The following is a 23,008-nucleotide window of genomic DNA, read 5'->3' as shown; positions in this document are numbered from 1 at the left end:
TTGGTCATTTGGGTTTTCTTTATTGCTCGATGCTCTCATACACCTCATACTTATACTGGATACCGTTCTCCTCCTGCAGGTCCTGTGGCACTTCTGGAAACCTTTGATAAAACAAATCAGGTTTTCTGTCCTTAACGGCTTTAAAATGAAACATGGTGTTTTTACAAATATACACACACACACACTCTTACTCTGACAGGAGACGATATTTATCAAGGCAGATTTCAGGGAGGAAGGTGTCACATTCAAACTGCTTCAGGATTTGCGTGACAAACAGCCTCCTTGGCCCCAAGGTCTCCATCATTTCCTGCAAAGGATGAGCAAGAAATACATATTACAACGACCTGCTGTGCTCAGGTTGCCCAACAGTTAAATTCCCAACTAATCAGAAATGATTTCAACTCCTGGCTTTACATTAGGACCATGTCATGCATTACCTTGTAAAGCGAGCTGCCTCCTATAATCCAGACCTGGTCAGCTTGGTCTGCCAGCTCCACGTCAACGAGCCTCAGGGCTGAGCTGAAGTCTGAGGCGAGGTAGTGCGCTCCTGCAGGAGGCTCTCTGAACAACAGGGACGTCTCTGTTATTGCTGGTAAATCTTTGTTTAAATGCAGCCTAGACCATAGAAGACTCCCACCTACTTCTTTATTATGTAATATTTCATATTTATACTTTCTATAACCAGACGCCAAATAAGTAGCACCATGAGGTGTTTATGGCCATTCTCAATAAAGACATGAAACATCTAACACGACATAATTTATCAATACTCTCAAACTAAAGATTGGATGCATGCAGTATTTTTATGACAAATAAGTGCAGAAAACAAATCTCTTGGCAGCAAAGTTATACCAGTTTGAAGTCTGCACAATGAGTGATGATGATCTTAAACTACAGCCTGCAAACTCTAGAGTACAAGACTGTGACAAAAGGTTGCTACAGAACAAAATAATCGCAAAACAAACAAAATACAGATCATTTAAACGAAAAGCCTCACATGCAGAGTATCTACTAGAAAAGATTCCCCATTGGCGTGTGGTTGCATGGGTTGTGCATAGCATACTTGCATTGCCTGCTAAGTACGATGTTGATTCTGTCAGGCAAAGGTCTGTTCTTGGCTGGGATGGAAAACCATGTCTTCCTGCCCATGATCACCACGTTCTGCCTGCCTGCAGGAAAAGCAAGGTTCGAAGTAAGTAATTACTGGCCAACCATTTAAGCTCCCTATAAAGCTACAAGTTATACATCATTCTGATTGCTGCTTTATTTTTACTTGAAGATAGAAAACATAGAACATTAGACTGATAGTAACTCTATTGTGTAATTTACCAAATAAGAAACGACAGCAACCCTTTACGGGTGCTGTAAAAGCTTGAGCCTTATCGCACGGACCAAAGGTTTGCTTCTTCTGACCTGAACATTTCTACAAACAGGTGCAGATCGTTCTTCTAACCTCGGCTGTGGTTATTTACAGCAGATACACAGTCCAGCTACTAGACGATGCTGTGTTGTGTTTAGTAAACCAAACAAACCTGACTTACCTTCCACAGATGAGGTTACTGTCATCTTTCGAAAATGTTTGAATTCGTTACTAGAAGAGAAGAACATCATTCAGTTGCTCATATATTTACTAACTGCTTATTTAGAGCACAGGAGCTAAAATAAGATCGTTTCAGAGATTTCATTCAGGTGAAAAGTAAAACCATAATATGTCTATGGGTGCATTAGGAGAATTTGTGGTTAAAACCTGTTCTTTCACGCACGCGCACTCAACTAGTGAACCTCGCGAGCGCATAAGCAGGCGTTTAACGTAACTGACGGTCAGTGTTTGAGTGATTGTATGCGACCACCGAGAGGCGGCCTGCATCAAACCTAGGTAATAACATTGCTATTACTGATATTACATAACACTGATAACATGAGCTTTACTGTTACAGGATAAAGGGACGACTGGCGTGTGACACCAGAACGCAAACAATGAGCAGTGACATGTGATGACTCCATAACCACGCTTACCTGAGCCTGGCCGGATGCCACGGCAGGTTTCCGTTCTTCCCAATGCCGAGGTCAGGACACGCCGCCACGATAGCGTTCAGGACGCGGGGCATCGTGACCAGACTGAACGCGCTCGACTGCTTGTGTCCTCAGCAGCTGCGCGTGATATCAGCCGCTTCCCGCCAGCGACGTTTATGAGTTGACGGAAACACCGGAAATGACGACACCTCTGTGTTTTATATTTTTTTTATGGCCAAGTGACTTTTTTCTTTAAAGGAATTATTCATTACAAGAAAGATGACGATGATTAGTTATGATTGAGTGATTTATTACTCTCTTTGTTAAATTCATTAAAAAAGTACTATATTTTTATTGCGTTCAAGATTCACAAGACACATTCACAGTATTAACCTTTCGTTATTGTTTCGTCATCCTTATTAATCAGGTTATTAATTATGTGATAATTCTCCTGAAAAAGCAAACCTGTCCATCACAATATGACATTCAGCCCACTATGTACTGTTTGTCAAACAGATTATTATTATTATTATTATTATTATTGTTATTATTGTTGTTGTTATGCAAGTATATGATCATTTGCTTTAATATGTTCTTTCCCTACCGTTTTCTAATCACATTGAACTGAACATTGAAGGTTTATTTTTTTGTTTGTTGTAATTTTGTGTGGCAGGGAGGTAATAGTATAGTGGAAACTAACACCGTGCACCGGGGGGGGTCATACAGTTTATTACTGCTTTGTATAAAAAAATGGAATCCATGCAACCTGCCGCACCCAAAGGTGCTTAGAGCAGGACTGGAACTTCACAAAAGTTCAGTTTAAACAAAATCAATCAGAAGCCTTCAACTAGTAAAAGAACAGTTTTTATCGTAACCGCCATGTCACAATCCCAACTACGTATGTATGACAGGAAGTGGTTCACTTACAGTCCTCAAAGCACAATAAAGATCTGACGCAACCTTAATGCTCCGGTATCTTCTACCTGTTTAACACCGTTTGAATGGACTACAATCATCCTGCTGAATCACCTGCGTCCTATCGGAGGCGACTGGGGCTGGATGTGATGAAAGACTGACGGATGATATAAAAGCCAGCATACATGACCACCTGTCCGTTTGGGTCCCTGTTTGTCAGCCTTTGAACATCAGGGGACACTCTGACTGTGAATGCAACACGGGCAGCAGTGGAGAGAATCATGGATGAAGAGATCACATTCCACACAGAAGGCACTGTGGCAGGACGTACAGCTGAACGCCTACGCACAGGAAGGAGAGAAAGACTTCTTTTATCAAGAAAATAGTGTTGGTGAATGCCATATTCCCACAAAACAAAGTCTGTTCTACCGGAAAGGTCTCTACAAACTCATTCACTGTTGGTACTCACACTTTTGTCCTTCAGCTCCCCTTGACAAGCTTGACAGAACCTAGAACGAAACCACAACAGGCTTTACACACTTAAGACACAGCAGCAGTGGTGTGTGTGTGTGTGTGTGTGTGTGTGTGTGTGTGTGTGTGTGTGTGTGTGTGTGTGTGTGTGTGTGTGTGTGTGTGCGTGTGTTAAGCTTCATGAGTGTGTGAGACCGTAGCAGGATCACCTGTCACTTTCCATTTCATCCACAGGAACCTCTACGAAGGCTGGGAGAGGGAAGAGGTGGTGAAAGGATCTGGCAAGATGTGGGGCCGACACCAGAGTCAAACCTTAGATAAGACACACACACACACGCACACACATTTTCTTTGACCCTGGACAGTGTAAGAAAGTGTATGTGAACTCAAATGTTAAAACACATTTAACTTAACATACCACAGACTTTACACTCCACTGGTAGCTCTGTATATTTGGCGTGGCACTGTGGACAGAAGTATCCTCCTAGAGACAGACCTGGGCCACTGCTGCTGTCCAAATGACTGGGAGACATGTACCACCATTAGAACATCACAAAGATTGATGGAATAGAATACAGCTTCTCCTACTACAGACTCAGGTACCAACCCCTGGAGGAGGTGTGTTCAGTCAACCAAAAGCTTAAGATTGAACACATTCATAAAGTTATGTTATAAAGAAGTAATATCTTCCAGATTCTGATTTTTGGGGAAGGCCAAAACAGTGGGAGAAGCCACAGGTGAAGCTTTAAAATCAACTTACGACATGCTGAACGAAGGTTTAGCATCCTGATCAGTGAAAGAAGCAACGGTGTGCTGAGGGAAACCTGAGCAAATACAGGAGCCAAGGAAGACAAAGTCACAAATACTCCTTCACATATATTCAGAAACATTCTTGATGCTTTTGTTATCAAGGTTATGTTTGGCGTAAAACAGGGACACATTGCCCAAGATTAAAAATGAAGTATACGTCAGCACTGGTAGCACACAGTATGCACGGTTTACTGACCCATGCGTATTAAGGAGCATTCAGAGGACGAGCTGGCTGGGGGAGGCTTGACGTGTAACATCAGCAGCTCTTTGAAGTGGCTCTCATCCAGGATAACGTGGTACGAGCCGCCTGTCTCTCTGGTCAACACTGTGCACACCCGCACCTCTGCTGAAAGGCCAATTATCGACACCCGCATCTTCAGCGACTTGAGGGTCTAACAGAGGGACAGGGTTAGACACGACCCCTTAAGGCACACGCCAGGGAGCAGTAATGTAAGGAGGAAGTACAGGACCTCACCTTAATCAACTCATAGATGTTGGCTGGGTCACAGGTGGTGAGGCTACTCAGGATTATCAGAATCTCGCGGCTTGTATGTCCAGGCATGTGCCTTCATCAAGATGGACAACAGCAGAGTGACATGCAGCCTTACTAAAGAATGCCACTTAAAACATAATCACTGGAAACCTACTTGAGTGTCTGTATGGCCAGGTTTAGAGAATTGTACAGGGACGGCTCCCCCACACATGCAGTGTCCACCGCTTTCTTCAGAGCAGCAATGTGTTTTTTAGGATTTCCTAGTGGTTAAACAAAAAGATGCATCACAGCAAGCGCTTTCAACAGAGTGGAGAAGAAAAGGTTGAACACAGCTCAACAGAGCCAAATGTGGGTCAGCACGGTTTATACTGACAGAACCAGAAACAGACACACACTGACCACACTAGAAACTACATTACGGTGAAGTTCATACAGAAGCAATACAATGAGGCACCAAGTCTAAAACTAGTAGTTTGTGTGATCCTCACCTGTCAGCTCAGTCAGCTTCTCCGCCCTTTTGTTCTTGGTGGTGATAATGCCCACCTGATGACACATAATACATGTTACTAGGTCACAAACTGTGACAACAACTACTCTTGCCTTACAAACAACCCAGGTGAGCAGTTTGAAGCTTCAGAACAGCGCACTAAACCCAGGCCCGTATGAGCATACCTGACTGATGGGGTTTTGGTCAAAATACTCATCCACAAAAGCTTCCATCAGCTGAATAGAACAGGAGAAAGAAAATCGCGTTTACAGATAATCATAGCGCATATCTGGTGGAGTGAGCTTTGGTTAGCTACTTTTAAAGTAGAGGTGAGGCGGTTTGGCTTCAGGTCCTGGTCCTCCATGGTTCTTGAGCAGTCAATCACCACAAAGAGGTGTCGCATCTGGAAAACAGGTACAATGTGAATGTGACACTATCTCTATACAATTACAACACAAACATTCAACTTACTCACCATTCCAAGTCTCACTTGTCCATGGCTCTCTATGACCCTGTCATGTAAAACAACACATACAATGTTTACAAAACATATATGATATATATATGATATATATATATCAACATATATCTGAACAAATAACAGAACTGTCGCACACCTTTTTCTTTTGGACTGGAACAGGAGCTCCTCTACGGTGGCTTTGAGTGAGCCAGATTCATCCTCCTTTAGGACCTCCCTGAAGAGGAATACAGGCAGTGGTAGTAGTGGGGACGAGGATCATTTTAATCACAAAGCAAAGTTATGGGAGCAAAAGTAACAGTCTCACCAGGTCCTCTCATAGCCCCCTTCCCAGCGCTTGGCTCGCTCTGGCTCCTCATCCATTATGTCTTCTAGGCAAAGCTACAGGAAACATTAGGAGGCTGGATGTCAAACTTCATTCATGACAGAGAAGCAAGAAACTCATCAGGGGCCAAGGACGCATTCAAATCAAACAGAAATTAGTCAGGTTTTATTTCTATAGCACCGATTCACAAGAGTTATCTCAAAGCATTTTACGAGCTTTAAGACCTTTTAAATAACTAAACCCAACAAATCCCACAACCGGATCCCGAATATTGTTCTACAAAGTAACCAAGTGACAGATAAACAATGTATTTATCCGCTGACTGTGTGACAAAATTAAAATGAACATGACTCACATCGTAAGGTAAAAAATGTAAAAAGTTCACTTTTAGATATTAAACACCAGCCTCATCCATTAGCACCAACCAGCCGTTGGTGTCGCGGTGTTTTCTTCCGGAGAAAAACTAGACTAGACAAAAGGTTCCTCTTCTTCTTTGGTGTTTCACGACAGCCGGAACCTTTTTTGTTGCATTGCTGCCACCATGTGGATAATTTCTATTGCATCACTGGGTTTAAATGTCACCAATTTATTTATTTTCTTTTGTGCCTACCAGTCATTAACTTAATAAATGCACCGAAGTAAATTCAAGATAGGATAAATAACAGGAAGTAGCAGAGGATCCAATACTCTCAAAAAACAAAACACAAAAATAGAAATGTCTGTTTGTAAAAAATAAAAACTGGTAAAAAGGTCTGATGTCTAAAATAATTCTATCATTTATTTTATTAATTTATTGACTATTGACTATGCTGTGAATACACTGTGGTGATGTCTTCAAATCTCATTATTCCCATGTGATAGTGACACGATCACATCATCCTACAATATGTAAATGCTCTTCTAGGTTCTTCGTAGGACCCACAATCTCAAAGGACCTGAAGCGATCACCCCCACACAGACTGTCTGGAAAAAGCCTCAGCCCCAGGAGCTGCCGACCATGTTCTACACGGCCATCATCCAGCCTGTCCTCTGCGCCTCCATCACTGTGTGGTTTGGTTCAGCCACCAAACAGGACAGACACAGACTGCAGCGGGTGGTCTGGACATTAGAGAAGATCATTGGGACTGAGCTTCCTTCCATTGAGCAGCTGTACCGGTCCAGACTCAGAAAACGGGCTGACAGCATCAATGCTGACCCCACACACACCCAGCATCAATGCTGACCCCACACACACCCAGCATCACTGCTGACCCCACACACACACAGTATCAATGCTGACCCCACACACACCCAGCATCAATGCTGACCCCACACACACCCAGCATCACTGCTGACCCCACACACACACAGTATCAATGCTGACCCCACACACACCCAGCATCAATGCTGACCCCACACACAACCAGCATCAATGCTGACCCCACACACACCCAGCATCAATGCTGACCCCACACACACCCAGCATCACTGCTGACCCCACACACACACAGTATCAATGCTGACCCCACACACACCCAGCATCAATGCTGACCCCACACACACCCAGCATCAATGCTGACCCCACACACACCCAGCATCACTGCTGACCCCACACACACCCAGCATCAATGCTGACCCCACACACACCCAGCATCAATGCTGACCCCACACACACCCAGTATCAATGCTGACCCCACACACACCCAGCATCAATGCTGACCCCACACACAACCAGCATCAATGCTGACCCCACACACACCCAGCATCACTGCTGACCCCACACACACCCAGCATCAATGCTGACCCCACACACAACCAGCATCAATGCTGCATTGATACTGGATGTGTGTGGGGGCTGACCCCACACACACTCAGCATCAATGCTGACCCCACACACACCCAGCATCACTGCTGACCCCACACACACCCAGCATCAATGCTGACCCCACACACAACCAGCATCAATGCTGCATTGATACTGGATGTGTGTGGGGGCTGACCCCACACACACTCAGCATCAATGCTGACCCCACACACCCAGCATTAATGCTGACCCCACACACACCCAGTATCACTGCTGACCCCACACACACCCAGCATCAATGCTGACCCCACACACACCCAGCATCAATGCTGACCCCACACACACCCAGCATCAATGCTGACCCCACACACACAGCATCACTGCTGACCCCACACACACCCAGTATCAATGCTGACCCCACACACACCCAGCATCAATGCTGACCCCACACACAACCAGCATCAATGCTGACCCCACACACACCCAGCATCAATGCTGACCCCACACACAACCAGCATCAATGCTGACCCCACACACTCACTGCTGACCCCACACACACCCAGCATCAATGCTGACCCCACACACAACCAGCATCAATGCTGACCCCACACACACCCAGCATCAATGCTGACCCCACACACACCCAGCATCAATGCTGACCCCACACACACAGCATCACTGCTGACCCCACACACACCCAGTATCAATGCTGACCCCACACACACTCAGCATCAATGCTGACCCCACACACCCAGCATTAATGCTGACCCCACACACACCCAGTATCACTGCTGACCCCACACACACCCAGCATCAATGCTGACCCCACACACACCCAGCATCAATGCTGACCCCACACACACCCAGCATCAATGCTGACCCCACACACACAGCATCACTGCTGACCCCACACACACCCAGTATCAATGCTGACCTCACGCACCCTGCACACAAACTATTTAAACTCCTCCTCTCCTCTGGCACAGAGCTATGGCCAACAGAACCACCAGAACAACCAGAACCAGCAGACAGAGAGTCAGCTTCTGCCCCAGGCTGTGTCTGATCTGAACTCTACCAGTCACACTATACAATGACTCTCACTAACTTTTTTTTTATTAAAAATATAAACAATTAGTAGAGGGAACAAAGACATAGTCAGACCACATAGAATTCCTTGCCTGTCCTGTGCAAACCATTAAAACTGATTCTGATTTTGATTTTTCCCAGGTTTAACCACATGGTCCTTATACTACTCCCTCCTCCCCGTCCTGTGCCTGAATGCAGATTTAATCATCATCACTGATTTAAACTGAGTTGATTGCATCATCCCTTTAAAGGAATCCAGTCTCCACAAGTAATCCCGTGTCCGTCTTTCCTGAAACCTTTCACAGTATCAAATGTGCATTATTCATTATTTGTCACCGTGAGGCCTGTGAGCCAAATGTCCCCCTCCAACCTCTCAATCTTTTCTCCAAAAGCAACAGTAGCATGTAAAGCCACAGACGACCTCCTGTAAGTGGACCTTATTCCCTCTGTACCCTGCTCTACAGTATATGATATGAGAATACATAGAGAAAAGCAATGACTCCATTAATGACCTGCAGGGACCACAGGACACAGGGTGGTACATTCTGTTTACTTCGATGCCATAAGTTTCAGCCTTCAGTAAAACACAATAAGTCAAGCTCCTTAATTTGAGACAAGTGTTTTTTTTATTGATAGGTAACTTACTTCCTTTTTCCGGAATAATATGCAAATGAGCAGAAAGTTGTATTTATGTTTAAATACATCAGGAAGGAGTTATTGCAAAATGCTGGGAGGAGTTATTTACTTGCATTTAAAGCAGCTATAATGAATTCGAGGAGGATAATAAATGAAATTCACAGTACTAAAAATGTTAATGACATAAACAACAGTGCGATCATCAAAACTTTGTAATATATTACATGAGAGACTTCAATAAAAAGAACATACAATCACAAGGACAGAAATTCCATCACAAAAAAGTAATTATATACAACAAATGCTTTGTAAAAATGATATACCAGTCCAAAACCTGTTCAGCTGGAGTTTAAAGCTACAGAATACAGTCCAGTACCGAGCTACAGTAAAAAGCATCTTATGCGTCTTTGTTCAAGTCAAGGAGAAAATAAATCAAACTCAAATTCAACTATGCTGTAAAACAGTCCTTGATGAAAGACGCTGATCGAGACAATAGTAAAAAAAACACATCCTTCATTCCCCTGACGAGCGCTGGTACTGAAATACACAGTGGGTCGGACTCCTTCAATGTGAGCGGGTTCACGGTCGGCGGTCGTACTCGCTGACCTTCCTCTTGATGTGGGACAGTTTAGACCGGAGATACCTAGACCTCCTCTTCTTGCTCTGGTAGTCAGAGGTCTGCAGAGGACAGCAAGGTCAAGCACACGTCACCAAATCACTATGAGGAACAGCACACTGTGCACACTGTGTACAGAGCCTTACCTTCTTCATATTTTTCAGTTTGTTGTATTTATTCAAGGCGTCCTGGCATGAGAAACACAGTGGTTCAAGAGAACAGACATTTGACAGAGCTCAAACAATGCTCATATTGATGCCATGTTTTCCTTGACTCACCAGGAACTGCGGGCTGCCTGAAGGGTACAGCTCCAGCTCTCTGTCCATCTGAGCCAGGTCCTGGTTTACGCCGTCCAGCTCTCGCTGCAGGTTCTTGTACTCTTTGTGATCCTGGTCAAACTCCCGTTTGTAGTTCAAACGCTCCTGCTCATCCACAATAGAAGGAAACAAACTGCAGACCAGAGGAGAAAGGAATTAATGTGAGCAAACATCGCAGAAATTAAAAACCTGCAGGCGTACGTACTGGGAGAAGTCCTCCTCCTCCAGGTCGTCTCCAGACTCTGCACCGGTGTCATAGTCCCTGATCCACTGCTTGGGCTTCAGGCCTCCCATAGAGCTGCTGATGTCTGAGTCTCTGCAAAGGTAAGTATTGATCATACAGTTTGCCACCAAATGTGAAATGCTTTAATGAAACTGTTGTCCTGGTTCCCTGTGCTGTACAAGAACACTAATCTCTGACCCAAAGCAACATACTATATATACAACTGAATGAGAACATGTAAGTGATTACCCTGGCAGGTAAAGAGGCTTGTTGCTTTCCAGCTGGTCCAGATAGTCTCTGGAGCCTCCAACCTGGTCGTTGTGCTGATTCAGCAGGATGTCTGGGCGACCAGACACGTTGTTGACCTAAGGAACGACAGCGTCAGACATTTTTCATCAGTTTGGGTGACTGTAAATGCAGGTGCTTTAAACAGAATCATGTGTCAACTAAAAACAAGTGAAAGATTCTTTTCTAAGTGTTAATGTCCACACAAATATTAGTCACAACAATAAATCAAGTAGGGTTGAGCTTTAAAACAACTGCCCATGTCTTCTGGGAAACAAACTTAAGGGTTGATGATGTCATCAGGGCAATTTCAGCTCAAGCTCAGAGACAGTATTACAGAAAGCCTGTATTCCAAACAGAGGACCATTCTCAGCGACATAGATTTTTTTTATTCCACATCCTGTGTTTTTATTGTCGTTATTTTACTAAATATTCTCCACAGTAAAAAGTTTCCAGTTAGAGGAGTTCTAGTGTTGGTTGCCTGAGGTTTCGGTCAGGTTCCACTGAGACTCTCATGAACACACTATAAATACTGGTTCTATGAGCTGTCCACCAGGACGACCGGTTCCTCCACTTCTCCCTGCGTTCCTGAATGCCACTGATACCATCACTACCTGAAACTACGTCTCCAGTCCAGCCAGTACAACTGAATGTTCCTGCTGGGACATTCACAGAGTAAGAGTGTAAGTGCTACTAACAGCGTGTCGTCAGCTCGTTGGGTGGCTAGACGCTCCTTAGTGGCCGTATTTACACCTTCGCTCAGGTTTTATGTTGACACACATGTTGCCTCAACTAGGAGCAGCTAATCAGACCACACCCAGAAACCACAAGTGAAACCATCCTCTCATGTTTCGCCTGCTGCACACAGTGGCCCCCATCACGTGAGAGGTTCGTCATTCGACCTCAAGCAGACCCCTCAGCCTTTTCTGTCTGTACAGAATGTAAGCAGCTATTCAGTAAAATCTTAATGGCTTTGGCTCTGGAATAAACTGCCAGGACACCAGGTCAGACTCCACTATTCCCATGTTCAAACACGAGCAAAGAATAAAATAAACAACATAAACTACAAACTGCGAAGCAAATTTTCATTAGTATAATATTACAATGTTACCGCTGTCTATGAAAAGTACTTTGCAAATTAACTGAAATTGTGTGACAGCTCCCGTGAAAATCTGACTTCTTCTTCTTATTAATCTTATTATGTGGGACACGTGCTCCTAGACTGTGTTCATGAACGAAGCCTGCACTCCTGTCATCAGCGGTGATGCTCATGAGCAAAGGGAGAAGCTGCACATTTACAGGTGCTTCTGTCCAAACTAAACGCTCACAGTTCAGTTGATCCACACACACCTGGCAGACAGCTGGTGTCCATTTCAAACAAGCACACACTCACCCACTCTCCAACACTGGTGTGAGCAACATTGATGACTTTAATTTCGTCCCACAGAATGCGGTGCGGGCCCCAGCGCCTCATTTGGTTGCGGGTTTTGACTGCAAACACCAGCAGGATGATGAGGCCGACAAACACCAGGAAGCCCAGGACAATGGCGATGATCTGCAGTGACCAGAGGACACACGGTCAGAGGGCTGAAGGTACATTCACTTATAACAGAGGAGACAAACAGGTTGTCTGCAGGTGAGCTAAACATTTAACATTCAGCATGAAGCGTATCCCACCTCCTGGGGATCCACCACACAGTAATGATACATATACTGGTTGATGAAGATGCCTTGAGCCTGGGGCTCCGTCTGGTACTGGGCACACAGCTGGACGATCTGGTTGTAGTACACAGAACCGGAGGACTGGGCTGTTGGGTTCACAGCCACGCTGTACACAATAGTGGCAATGATGACCAAAAAAGCCAAGATTGCACAGATGATGATGGCAGCCAGGTAGAACTTTGGAGAGCGAGCAGTCGATTGCCTCGAAATAACCAAAACAAAAATCACAAGCGCAGCTAAAAAGGTAAGGGCTGCCATGGTGACCATGAAGGCTTTGCCAGCAACAGGATCCATCTGCATTCCATATCCATATCCACCCCCATAGCTGCCGCTGCCATAGGAGCCTGCGCCGCCGTAGGAGCCGCCGTAGGAGCCGCCGTAGGAGCCGCCGTACCCTAATCCTGGCACTAGGCCACCCATATTATAGTCCCAAGCAAAGGTGGAGGCCACACAGGCAAATATAGCCACACACATGATGATGATGATGATGCTCATTATCTTCATGACTCCTGGGGGGGAGGTCCAGCGATAGTACTGAAGCATCTTCTCGGGTGGGAAGGTGGAGAAGGTTCGGTTGGACATGAGCTCACTGTGTTTGGGTCGGTGGTGACTGAAACAGGAGGACAGAGCAGCTGTCAATTCACAGACACACTGAAACCTCACTGTTCAAGTGGTACAGTTCTGCATTTCATAAATTCCTTTGACACCTAAAGCCCAGTGAGATTAAATCAACATCACAAGGGCATGAAACAATAAGAGCCAAGGATGTCGTCTGCTGCTGATGACAACAAACACACAGCTCTGCTCCACGTGAGCAGCGACAGGCAGGTGGAAGTATAGAGAAATAACAAGTCATAACATGAACAAGACTGAAATCCTGCACAGCAACATGATGAGAGAAAGCACAGCTATCTTCATTTGAAGATGAACCGGTGAAGAGCTGCGACTCACTGCCTTCTGCCGTTGTGCTGGTACGGAGGCGCGCTGTGTTTGGTAGTGGCCATGCTGACGTCCAACAGCTCTCACCTGATGGAGACAAGCGCACAGAGGCACGTTACACAACGTGGCCCAGTGTTCCCACCACACAGTGGCATCTGGTGTTACTGGGCTCATCAGTCAAAGTTTGGCTCCTGTTCCTTTTCTAACTATTCTCAGCTCCACAATGAATGACTGACAGTTTCACCAAGTCTGAGACACAGCGAAACCTTTCATGTGTTCGTTTCAGACAACTTCTTACCTGATAAAATGGTTTAGAACGACTTATGAGACGTCCAGTTAATATCAATTATTTATTCAGAAGTAGTTTTGTAAATTAAAATGTCTAAAAACTTGTTGGTCCACAACCAAAACCACTGCTTTCCTCCAGAGTGAAACCGCTCGTTGACAGACGTCTACGTTGACGTCTGTCTGCTGGATTTATGGTTTCCTTTAACATTTTACACAACGCAAACATCTTGAAAGATTTGAAATGAAGCCAAGTTTAGTTTATTAAGTTTAGTCTTATTACAGAGAGAGTCGTAACAACAGTTGTTGGAAACGTGAAATGTAGATACGTACGAAACGTAAGTTCACACAACTCTGGGCTGAATATGTCTTAATTAATACAGAAATACTGCGGCTAATTAAGCTAATGTTTGATGTCGTTAACGCACCTTTCTCGACCACTGAAGCTAAAGCGCTCATATGAACTGTTGTTACCTGCTGTGAAGAGTCGCGCCGAGCGGAGTAGATGCAGGAGAACGACTCGCAGTGGCCTCGTTACATCCTTTCTACTGCGCCGAGGACTCCGCGGGGACGCGCCAACGGGCGTGTGCTCGTGACGTGCTCGCCCCACGGGTCCGACAGGTCCAACCTGTGCGGCTCCGCCCCCACGACCTTCACAATAACAGTTTACTTCCGGCTCCAGGGACTCACACCCTGTACAAATCCCAAGAACGAGACCAGCGAAAACACAAAACACATTCCTCTGAAATCAAGAGTGTTATGAAACCATTAAACAATAACAAGATATCCTGTAAATGACAACAAATGACCAAATACTAATAAGCTTTATTCTTTTGTGGGTAAGAGACTGTCACAAACGCCAGCGGAGACACGAAGTTCACCCTTTAAAGTGTTGTCAAGGCTTCAGGCTGTTGGTTCCGTCCAGAGTGAGGCCACAGCTCCCTTTGACTGGACCGGGTCTTGTTCTGGGTGATTTAGGCGACTTTACATACGGTATGTGGGTAGACAGGCAGGTTAGTGTTAAATTAGGGAGATGCAGCATTTATAAGTCAACGTTTATTATTAACGATATTCGGTAAATTCATACACGGTAGGATCAATTTATCTCACCTCAAAGCACTTCAAGCAGTAAGGTTAAGACCCAATACAAACGCCCACTAGAGCTTATTTCATTAATCAACCATTTTAATTTGAACCAAATCATAATCGTAACAGTCGAGCGATCTCTCTCTCTCTGGACCAGCAGTTCAGATTCTCATGCACAAATCCACCACCACTGTCGCTGTTCTAGTTATAGTGTGGCATGTTTTAAGAATAACTCAACTTTACAGATTGTGAAATTGAATAAATACACAATATTTTCTGAGGACCCAGAAATATTATTTATTATACTGATATTTTTCATCAGCAGAAGATGCCCAGTAGATCAAGCTTCATGGTGTTTTACAATTATATCTCAGTTAGTTAATGGGGTTTTATACAAAAGCAAGAATGTGTTCACAAAATTCTACTATGCTTTTTAATCTCAAAACAATTAGCATAAGTAGAGAAAGACTTGGGCTACAAACTAATAAACTGGGATTTGCATACACGTGTTTGTAAAAAACACAAAACAGAAAAAATGTTTAAAAAGGTGCTTCATTTGGCAGAAATACCAGGAGGACATCAACCTTACAAATGTACAGTAAGACTTTACAAAAGGAGAAAAATTATAAAAACACCCATCATTCCTCACATTCCAGGAAAACGATCCATAGGTTAGACAGCAGAGCTTTCAGTAAATGTTCACATTGTACCTCATAATCCTACAAAAGCAAATAAAAAGCTCACATTAAGTTTTACATCAGGAAGCTTCTATTTCTACAACACACTTCATCTGACACCTCCAGCTGCCTCTCTGGCCTCTACTGTCCACATAAACTGTTGGACCCAGATGTTTGCCACACGTTTACTGATGAGATAAAAAAACAATCGTGTTCCACTGCATGTCATTAGCCTTGATTTCCTTCAGATGGCGAGACCCTGACGTGAGATGCAGCCTTTAGCTGCTGTCATTCTGCTCCATGACCTTGTTGTACTCTTGAATCTTCTGTTTGATATGAGAGAGCTTGTTTTTTAGGTATTCACATCTCTCCCTTTTTTCCAGATATGTCGGGTCCTGAAAACAAAAGAAAACAAATGATTTGTCTCGGCTGCAGGCCGACGGCTATTATTATATTTTGGGTTGATGCAGACTGTAAAAGGGCCCTCACAGTCTATAAAGTCATTTATCATTTTGTGCTTCCAAAAGTGAAGTAAAGTAAGAACACGCACATGCATCTATTTCATCTCTAGTCCATTGTTCCAGGATGGAGATTACAAAACCCACAGTGCAGACACTTTTAAGGACTAATCCTCAAACTGGAGCATAGACTTTACGGACTTAAATCACATTTTATGTTTACTTACAGCTTTTTTCTTCTGATACTCCATCACAATGTTATCGATTCGTTCCTTCTCCTGAAAACAAACAAATGGTATAGATTAAACACTCACTCCAGGATTCCATACATAGTTTTCTGCATTTCTGTTCATTAAGATCTTGTACCATTTGGCTGGAAGGTCGGACGGGAAGGTTCTGCATCATCTCATCCATCTCTTCAAACTTCATGGCCATGGCCTGAACCTCCCTGTGCAGCTCCTTGTACTCAGCGTACTGGTCATTGAACACAGCTTTGTACTGGTCTCTCTCTTCATCTGAGCGGATGCTGGGGTATTTACTGTGGAAACAGGACAGAGGACAAGTCTTTATAAGTAACTAGCTCCATGCAGCTGAATGAGTCTGCAACAGATGACCTTATCTGTCCACCTAACAACTACTGGACCCAGGTTACCACCACATAAGCATTCATACCAAGAACTATGGCGTAAAGAACATAAAGGAAATACTGACGCTACGTAGTCTGCTATGACGACGGGTTTGGGGATGTGTCCAGCTGGTATGTGACCTCGGAGGATCTCAGGCTGCAGGGACATGAGAGGAGCGGCTGCAGATTCCATCGGGGCATCCATGATGTCTGGCTGCATGGTGGGGAGAGGAGTCTGCTCTGAGGTCCTAGAAGCTAGCTGTAGTGACAACCCAAAGTGTTAAAGCATACACTGCTCCGTTTTAATGCTCAGCTCAATGGATGCTAATCATAAAACCTATTCTTGGAACTTACTATAGACAGAAGAACTGAGGATCCAGCTGTTTTCATCTTGGCACATTGGGGAAGAATGAAGACTGGGAATTAGTCACATTACTCATTTGTGTTGGAAAGAAATCATTCAATAATCTAGTTACCATCTGAGTTTATTTAATGGATTTCATGAGTTAGCATTTCTTCATATTATGTTCATGTAAACCCAGTACCACCTACGGTCTGTCTGGTGTACGTCATACCTCCTGTGCCAGAGCCTCCCTCCTCATCCTGGCTGCTTCGTGCCTCCACAGCTTCAGACAAACGCCTGCACCGATGAAGTAAATCACCATGTTGAGGAAGAGGAAGATGATGGCTGCTGTCTGTCCGGCCTCGGTTCGGCAGAAGGCTGCATTCGGCCCACTGTTGAAGACCGGCATGTAGCACATTCCTCCACGAGTTGTGTCCCTCACATACACTATCGCTGCAGCCAAATAGAGCACGGCCAAGACCAGGTTGATGGAACACTCTGTGAGTGGCCACCAAGAAGAGTCCAGAAGAATGGTTCTATAATACAGAGTCATCCCAAGGACAAGCAGGATAACGGTCACTATCCACGCAAGACCAGCCACCACCAGGACAAACGGAGTCTTGGGACCAGTGTAGTAATTATATCCACCATATGCTCCTGCATAGCCGCCATACAGCTGGGGCTGGGAGTATCCGTACAGGTTAAACCACTCACTGTCCTTATGAATATAAGCACAAACACAGGCAAACACGGCAGCTCCAATCAGCAGCTCAACGCAGCCCAGAATCCTCAGCAGACCAGCCCAAGACTTCATGTATGCGTACCGCTGGTGGTATTCTTCTACCCGCTCCTGGTAGGTCTGGGATGACACATTAGTAGGCACTGCAGATGCAGATTCAATGGCTTCAGCCCCAAGCAGCAGCCCATCCCGTTCCTTCTGAGAGGTGTAGCTGCCCCCAGAGCCTCCATAGGGATCCCGGTAGGAGCCAGGAAGGGAGGGAGACGGAGGGGCTGAGTGTGGGGGTGAGCAGGGGACTCCTGCTGTGGTGTGACACTGGGCACTTTTCTTGGAGGAGGGTGCGGGGGAATGAGATGGTGGGATGGAAAAACCCTTGCTGTCACGTTTACTACTGTTGCGACGGAAGAAGTTCTTGACAGAATCTGGGATAAAGCGGCGCACTGGCTTGATGTCCATGGCATCAGAGTCAGCCTCCACTGGCCCGTCATTGTACGGGGAGTCAAAGGAGTCCGGACCAACAGCTGGCTGCTGAGGTAGAGGGGGCGGCGGGAGGGGGTCTAGGCTGACAGCCGGCACTGCTCCATGCAAAGGCGGAGGGTCCCCGGCAAAATCTGGGTACCAACTGTAGGATTCCACCGGAACCTGGTCATAGTAAGGGATCTCCCGCACCCTGTCAAACCGGGCGGAATGAGCAACTCCTCCCGACGACATGGGACCAGGACTCTGCAACTGCTAAAGAGAGGAACAAGAGTCGCTTTAACATGAATACAACACAGTGTGATGGTGCAACAAGCATTAAATGAGCAAAATGAAAGAGGGGGGGTGTTTGTGAACAACAGATGGTGTAACTCAGGCCACATCACTGTTAAAGAACAGCACTGTAGCAGGTCCACTGAGCTGGTAGCAGTCGTACTACTTCCCACCAGAGTTCTCCCAGGTGCTCGTAGTCAGGCTCACATCTCTCCGTCGGCCGACGCTGCTGTCGCGTGAGCGCATGCACAGCACCGTGTCCCAGCGGCAGACAAAGCACCCGCACGCCCTGATCCTCATCTTTGGGGACTTTAACCATGTCTGCTCCCCCCTCTTCACCACCCTGCCCCACTTCACCCTATGTGTGGCAGTACGTTAACTGCCACACAAGAGACAATACAACTCTGGACCTCCTACATGCTAATGTCAAGAACGCACATACCCTCCACCCCCCTTTGGGATGCTCGTGGCTCATCTCTCTGCTCACACTCCAGTGGTGAAACAGCAGACACCACAGATTAAAACGACCAGGCATCTGGGTGGATGACGCCATCATCTACCTGCAGCATCAGGCCCTGTCTCATCTGGAGTGCCCTGGGAGCACTGTGAGGGTCATTGTTTTTGACTTCTCCAGTGCCTTTAACACCATCCAGCCATCACTGCTCGAGGAAGCTGGCGGTGGCAGGTGTAGACCAACATCTGGCTGCTTGGACCATCAACTACCTCACAGACAGGCCACAGTTTGTGAGGCTGAAGGACTGTGTTTGATGTGGTACTATGCAGCTTGGGGCAACTCAGGGGATGGTGCTCTCCCCTTTCGGTTTACTCTAAACACGTCAGACTTTAAGTACAACTCCCACCACTGTTACCTACAGAGGTTCTCACATGACAGAGCCATTGTTGGATGTGTATGGGGGGAGGGACGAGCAGGAGTATGGGGGGGGGTCATCGCTGACTTTGTGAGCTGGTGTGAGAATAACCACCTGATTCTCTCTTTACAGAAGGGCCAGAGTGGTCTCCACCTGCTGAGGAGACTGAGGTCCTATGGTGTGGGCAGACAGCTGCTAAGGACTTTCTATGACACTGTGGTGGCCTCTGTAGTCCTGTATGAGTATACAAGCTGCTTCCGCTCTGTACTGGGGTGCACACTGGAGTCCATGGAGGAGGTGGAGGACAGAAGGATGCTGGTAAACTAACTAACATCCATCATGGAGAACACCTCCATCCCCTGCACCGCACTGAGGCTCTGAGCAGCTCCTTCAGCACCACACTGTTACAGCCACAGTGCAGGAAGGAGCTGCTTCAGGTCATTGCTCCCCACAGACATCAGACTGGACAACATAGTAGTGACACACAACGTGTACCACAATGTGTAACCACACATTGAACTTTTGTCCGTTGAGTTTGTGCAGTGCTTACACTATTTCATCAATCATTGTTTTGACACTATGAATTGTGTGAATCTATTTGTTTTTTGCTGATGCCTCACTCTTGCACAATTGATTACTGATGACTGTTTAATATTAATGTATATATATGTATTACTTAGTACAAGTATGTACAAGTATTAATTTGTTTGTTGTTTACTTTTTCCTTCTTTGCCCTGTCAATTGCTGCTGAAAACACAAAAATATCTCCATTGCGGGATTAATAAAGTCGTATCCTATCCTATCTGTCAGACCTGGGTGTGATATGGAAACACAGTCAACCTTCACTGCTTTCTGAACCTGCGGAGGTGTTTACACTGTCAGCTGGAATATGAAACTGGGCTCTGTCACAGTAGTAGAAATCAGTTCTCCTGTAATTGTGGCCCTCGATGTGTTGAACTGAAGAGGGAGACGACTGAGGTTCATCTGCTTTATTCGTACATACACGAATAAAGCAGATGAACCAACAAATGGGTAAGATCCCAATGGCACAGTGAGCAGCCATTTTAGTTTTCCAATAAGCACTGTAGTGAGTGGGAAGTAAAGCTGAGACAATCTAAACTCAAACTAAGTTAATTAAGTAGTAAACAAAACAAGAGCAAATTAAAATCTGTAAGATGTCTTTTGTGGAATATCATCAGAACATGTTTCAGTTGTTGTCCTGGACATTTAGGACTAAATTACATGGGCTCCTGTTTATCCTTCTAGTTTGGTGTTATACACTCAACCTGTGCTGTACTTCCCCTCACCCCAACCAGTGGAGGCGGACATGGGCCTGAGCCCGGTTCTGCCGGAGCGGGTTTTCTGCTCCGCTGCTGCAGACGGATTACTCTACATAACTTTAACTTGTGTTTGTGTTCTGTACAGTCCTGAGATGGCTTTTGTTGTTTGTTACCTTTTAAATCATCCCGGATTGAGTGATTTTCACTTCTAAAAACCTCAGATGGAACTATTTCAACTGCTGCTCAACACTGAGTTCACACAGACACTTCCATTGATAACAAACTAAAGATTGGTGATTCACTAGAATTGATCACCGGTCAAACTATCGCTATCATTACAAGACAGAGCAATAAAGATCTTACTTACTTCTTCATATAATATTCGTGGTTGACGCTATAATTATATACACAAATTAAACTTAAGTCTTTTAAACTTAAGTTTCATTTAAAACTTAAGCCTCTTAAACTTAATTTTTAATTTCAGGAGAAATATGTGAAACAAATATTACTACTAGTACATTTTTGTACTAGTTAAATAGATTAAGACCATGTAGAACTATACAACTTTGTACTTTTACCGACCTTCTAAAGTGAGAATACTGTACTTTGACTTGTAGCTCTGCTGTTTCCTGCTCCATTAGCGCTTCAGCCAAGACCGTATGAATAAAAGGTGTTACGATGTGACCAATTTAAAACTTTACTGTACTGTAAATATACAAACATGTGATATTAACATCTATGCTGCTGTTGTTCTGCCTCCCGCACATCCACTCATCCTGCCGTTAGAACCTTTGAGCCAGTTCTGACGGACAAAAAGAACCGGTCCCAGCATTTGCTCACGTCCCACAGAGCCCGAGACACACCGGTGGGGAACAGGCCTCCACGCATCCGCCCAAGCGGACAAAATCCGGCTTTAAGTCATAAAAACAAAGCGCCACTGTTTAGCGACGCAGCAAAGTCACAAATAGTTGCCGCGCCCGTTAAAATGGCGGCAAACGCTACGTTCCTGCCATTAAAAGTGTGATAACGAGTCGTTTCGGTATCTGGACGCCGTCTTACCTTTTTATAATCCTGTGCTTTTCTGAGCGAAACAGGGAGCAGCACCTGCCACACGTTTCCTAGTACTGTTACCAGTCTCCCACTGATCTCAGGTCAGGTGTCAGGAGAAGCTCACCTGGCAGGTCCGACGGCTTCACGCTGCGTTCACGGTCTCCTCTCACATCCGGTTTTCCCGCAAAGAAAAACTCACCCCTTTCATTTTCTGCCGCTGTATTATTCGTTTACTGGTTTTATTATATGATGCCTAGGAAATAATGAGTAATTTGGCAGTTTATCGACGTCATTGTAGCTACCTGGCTTTATTGCATTTAATATAATGTGTTTCAGAACCCAGAACAGACGGAAGATGGAAGCAGTTGGTGGAGGTTGCAGCTTCTCAGTCTCACTAGATTCTTCTCCCGTTTCAAAGAAAAGCCAGAGGTGAGAACAGGCTGAATGGGAAGATATATATTCTGGCGAAACACAAGTCAGGCTGGACTCAAAGCGTGACGCTTGAGCCTAAAATGGACAGAAAGAGAAGATGCAGGAGTGATCCTGGTGAGAGTGGCTTTAATCATAATCATCAACCAAGTCTGGCAGTAACACCATAGGATCCCATGGAATAACAGCAGTGAGCAAGAGAAACACACAACACAAATGCTGAGCGTGAAGGCTCCTGCACTTCTACAGCGCTTTTACACTGCTTTCATTTTCATCCATTCGTTTTGACAAATACCAAACTGCCACAGGGAATCCAGAGACAGACATTATAAAAACAAAAATAAAAGTCCTTACATTCAGTAGTGGAGGATAGTAATAAAAATATTGACGATGATAATAAATTGTATATAAATTATCCAGTGCTAGCTTCCTGTGTCAGTTGCTTGTGATACTAACTCTTCAGGAATAAATTTCCTCTTCTGAACTTTGTCACATGGAAACAGTCAGTTTCCTGCTCACTTTAGGGACAGTGGCCAATAGTCCATTTTTCATTTATTAAGACCTTTTTTATACATAAAAAAAACTATTTATACGATTACACATTTGCTCTATAGGCTTATAGTTAGTTATAGCTAGTTATAAAGCTCCAAGAGTTTGTTAAATCTTTAAAGCAATCAGAAGCCAAAGTTGGCTGCAGTCCCTGTGTTTCATAATTCATAACTATCTCAAATGATATACAAATTAAGTGTTTGTCTATAATATAAATAACTGTGACAGCATAACAATTGTCCAAACATTTAAAAACATTAGCCTATATG

General features: G+C 44.8%; 3 protein-coding genes across 3 annotated transcripts; all 3 read right to left on the bottom strand.

The window, feature by feature from the left end:
- Positions 1–4: 4 nt before the first annotated feature.
- dhfr (dihydrofolate reductase) lies at positions 5–2,221 on the bottom strand. The gene is made up of 6 exons (XM_029135254.3): positions 2,017–2,221; positions 1,542–1,591; positions 1,064–1,169; positions 438–561; positions 192–307; positions 5–101 (listed from the first exon to the last, which is right to left on the bottom strand). The coding sequence occupies exons 1-6, from the start codon at positions 2,106–2,108 to the stop codon at positions 20–22; spliced, it is 570 nt and encodes a 189-aa protein (XP_028991087.1). The 5' UTR covers positions 2,109–2,221; the 3' UTR covers positions 5–19.
- A 498-nt stretch (positions 2,222–2,719) lies between these two features.
- Positions 2,720–6,505, bottom strand: gtf2h2 (general transcription factor IIH, polypeptide 2). Its single transcript, XM_029135253.3, has 15 exons — positions 6,348–6,505; positions 5,975–6,048; positions 5,807–5,884; positions 5,665–5,701; positions 5,506–5,592; positions 5,375–5,425; positions 5,191–5,245; positions 4,857–4,962; positions 4,685–4,775; positions 4,406–4,601; positions 4,160–4,223; positions 3,818–3,921; positions 3,609–3,711; positions 3,398–3,437; positions 2,720–3,269 (listed from the first exon to the last, which is right to left on the bottom strand). The coding sequence occupies exons 2-15, from the start codon at positions 6,028–6,030 to the stop codon at positions 3,159–3,161; spliced, it is 1,179 nt and encodes a 392-aa protein (XP_028991086.1). The 5' UTR covers positions 6,031–6,048; positions 6,348–6,505; the 3' UTR covers positions 2,720–3,158.
- A 2,992-nt stretch (positions 6,506–9,497) lies between these two features.
- On the bottom strand, positions 9,498–21,929 carry marveld2b (MARVEL domain containing 2b). The gene is given in 14 exon segments (XM_055504438.1): positions 9,498–10,175; positions 10,260–10,301; positions 10,392–10,563; positions 10,636–10,746; positions 10,903–11,018; positions 12,332–12,493; positions 12,616–13,270; positions 15,906–16,042; positions 16,333–16,383; positions 16,472–16,643; positions 16,817–16,989; positions 17,085–17,120; positions 17,306–18,544; positions 21,771–21,929. Coding segments are annotated over 13 exon segments (3,144 nt in total). The 5' UTR covers positions 18,524–18,544; positions 21,771–21,929; the 3' UTR covers positions 9,498–10,076.
- Between the last annotated feature and the right edge of the window lie 1,079 nt (positions 21,930–23,008).

Source organism: Betta splendens, chromosome 19, assembly GCF_900634795.4.
Source record: "Betta splendens chromosome 19, fBetSpl5.4, whole genome shotgun sequence".
Taxonomy (NCBI): domain Eukaryota; kingdom Metazoa; phylum Chordata; class Actinopteri; order Anabantiformes; family Osphronemidae; genus Betta; species Betta splendens.
Note: the sequence above shows the minus strand (reverse complement) of the source record. Positions and strands in the feature narration are given on the sequence as shown.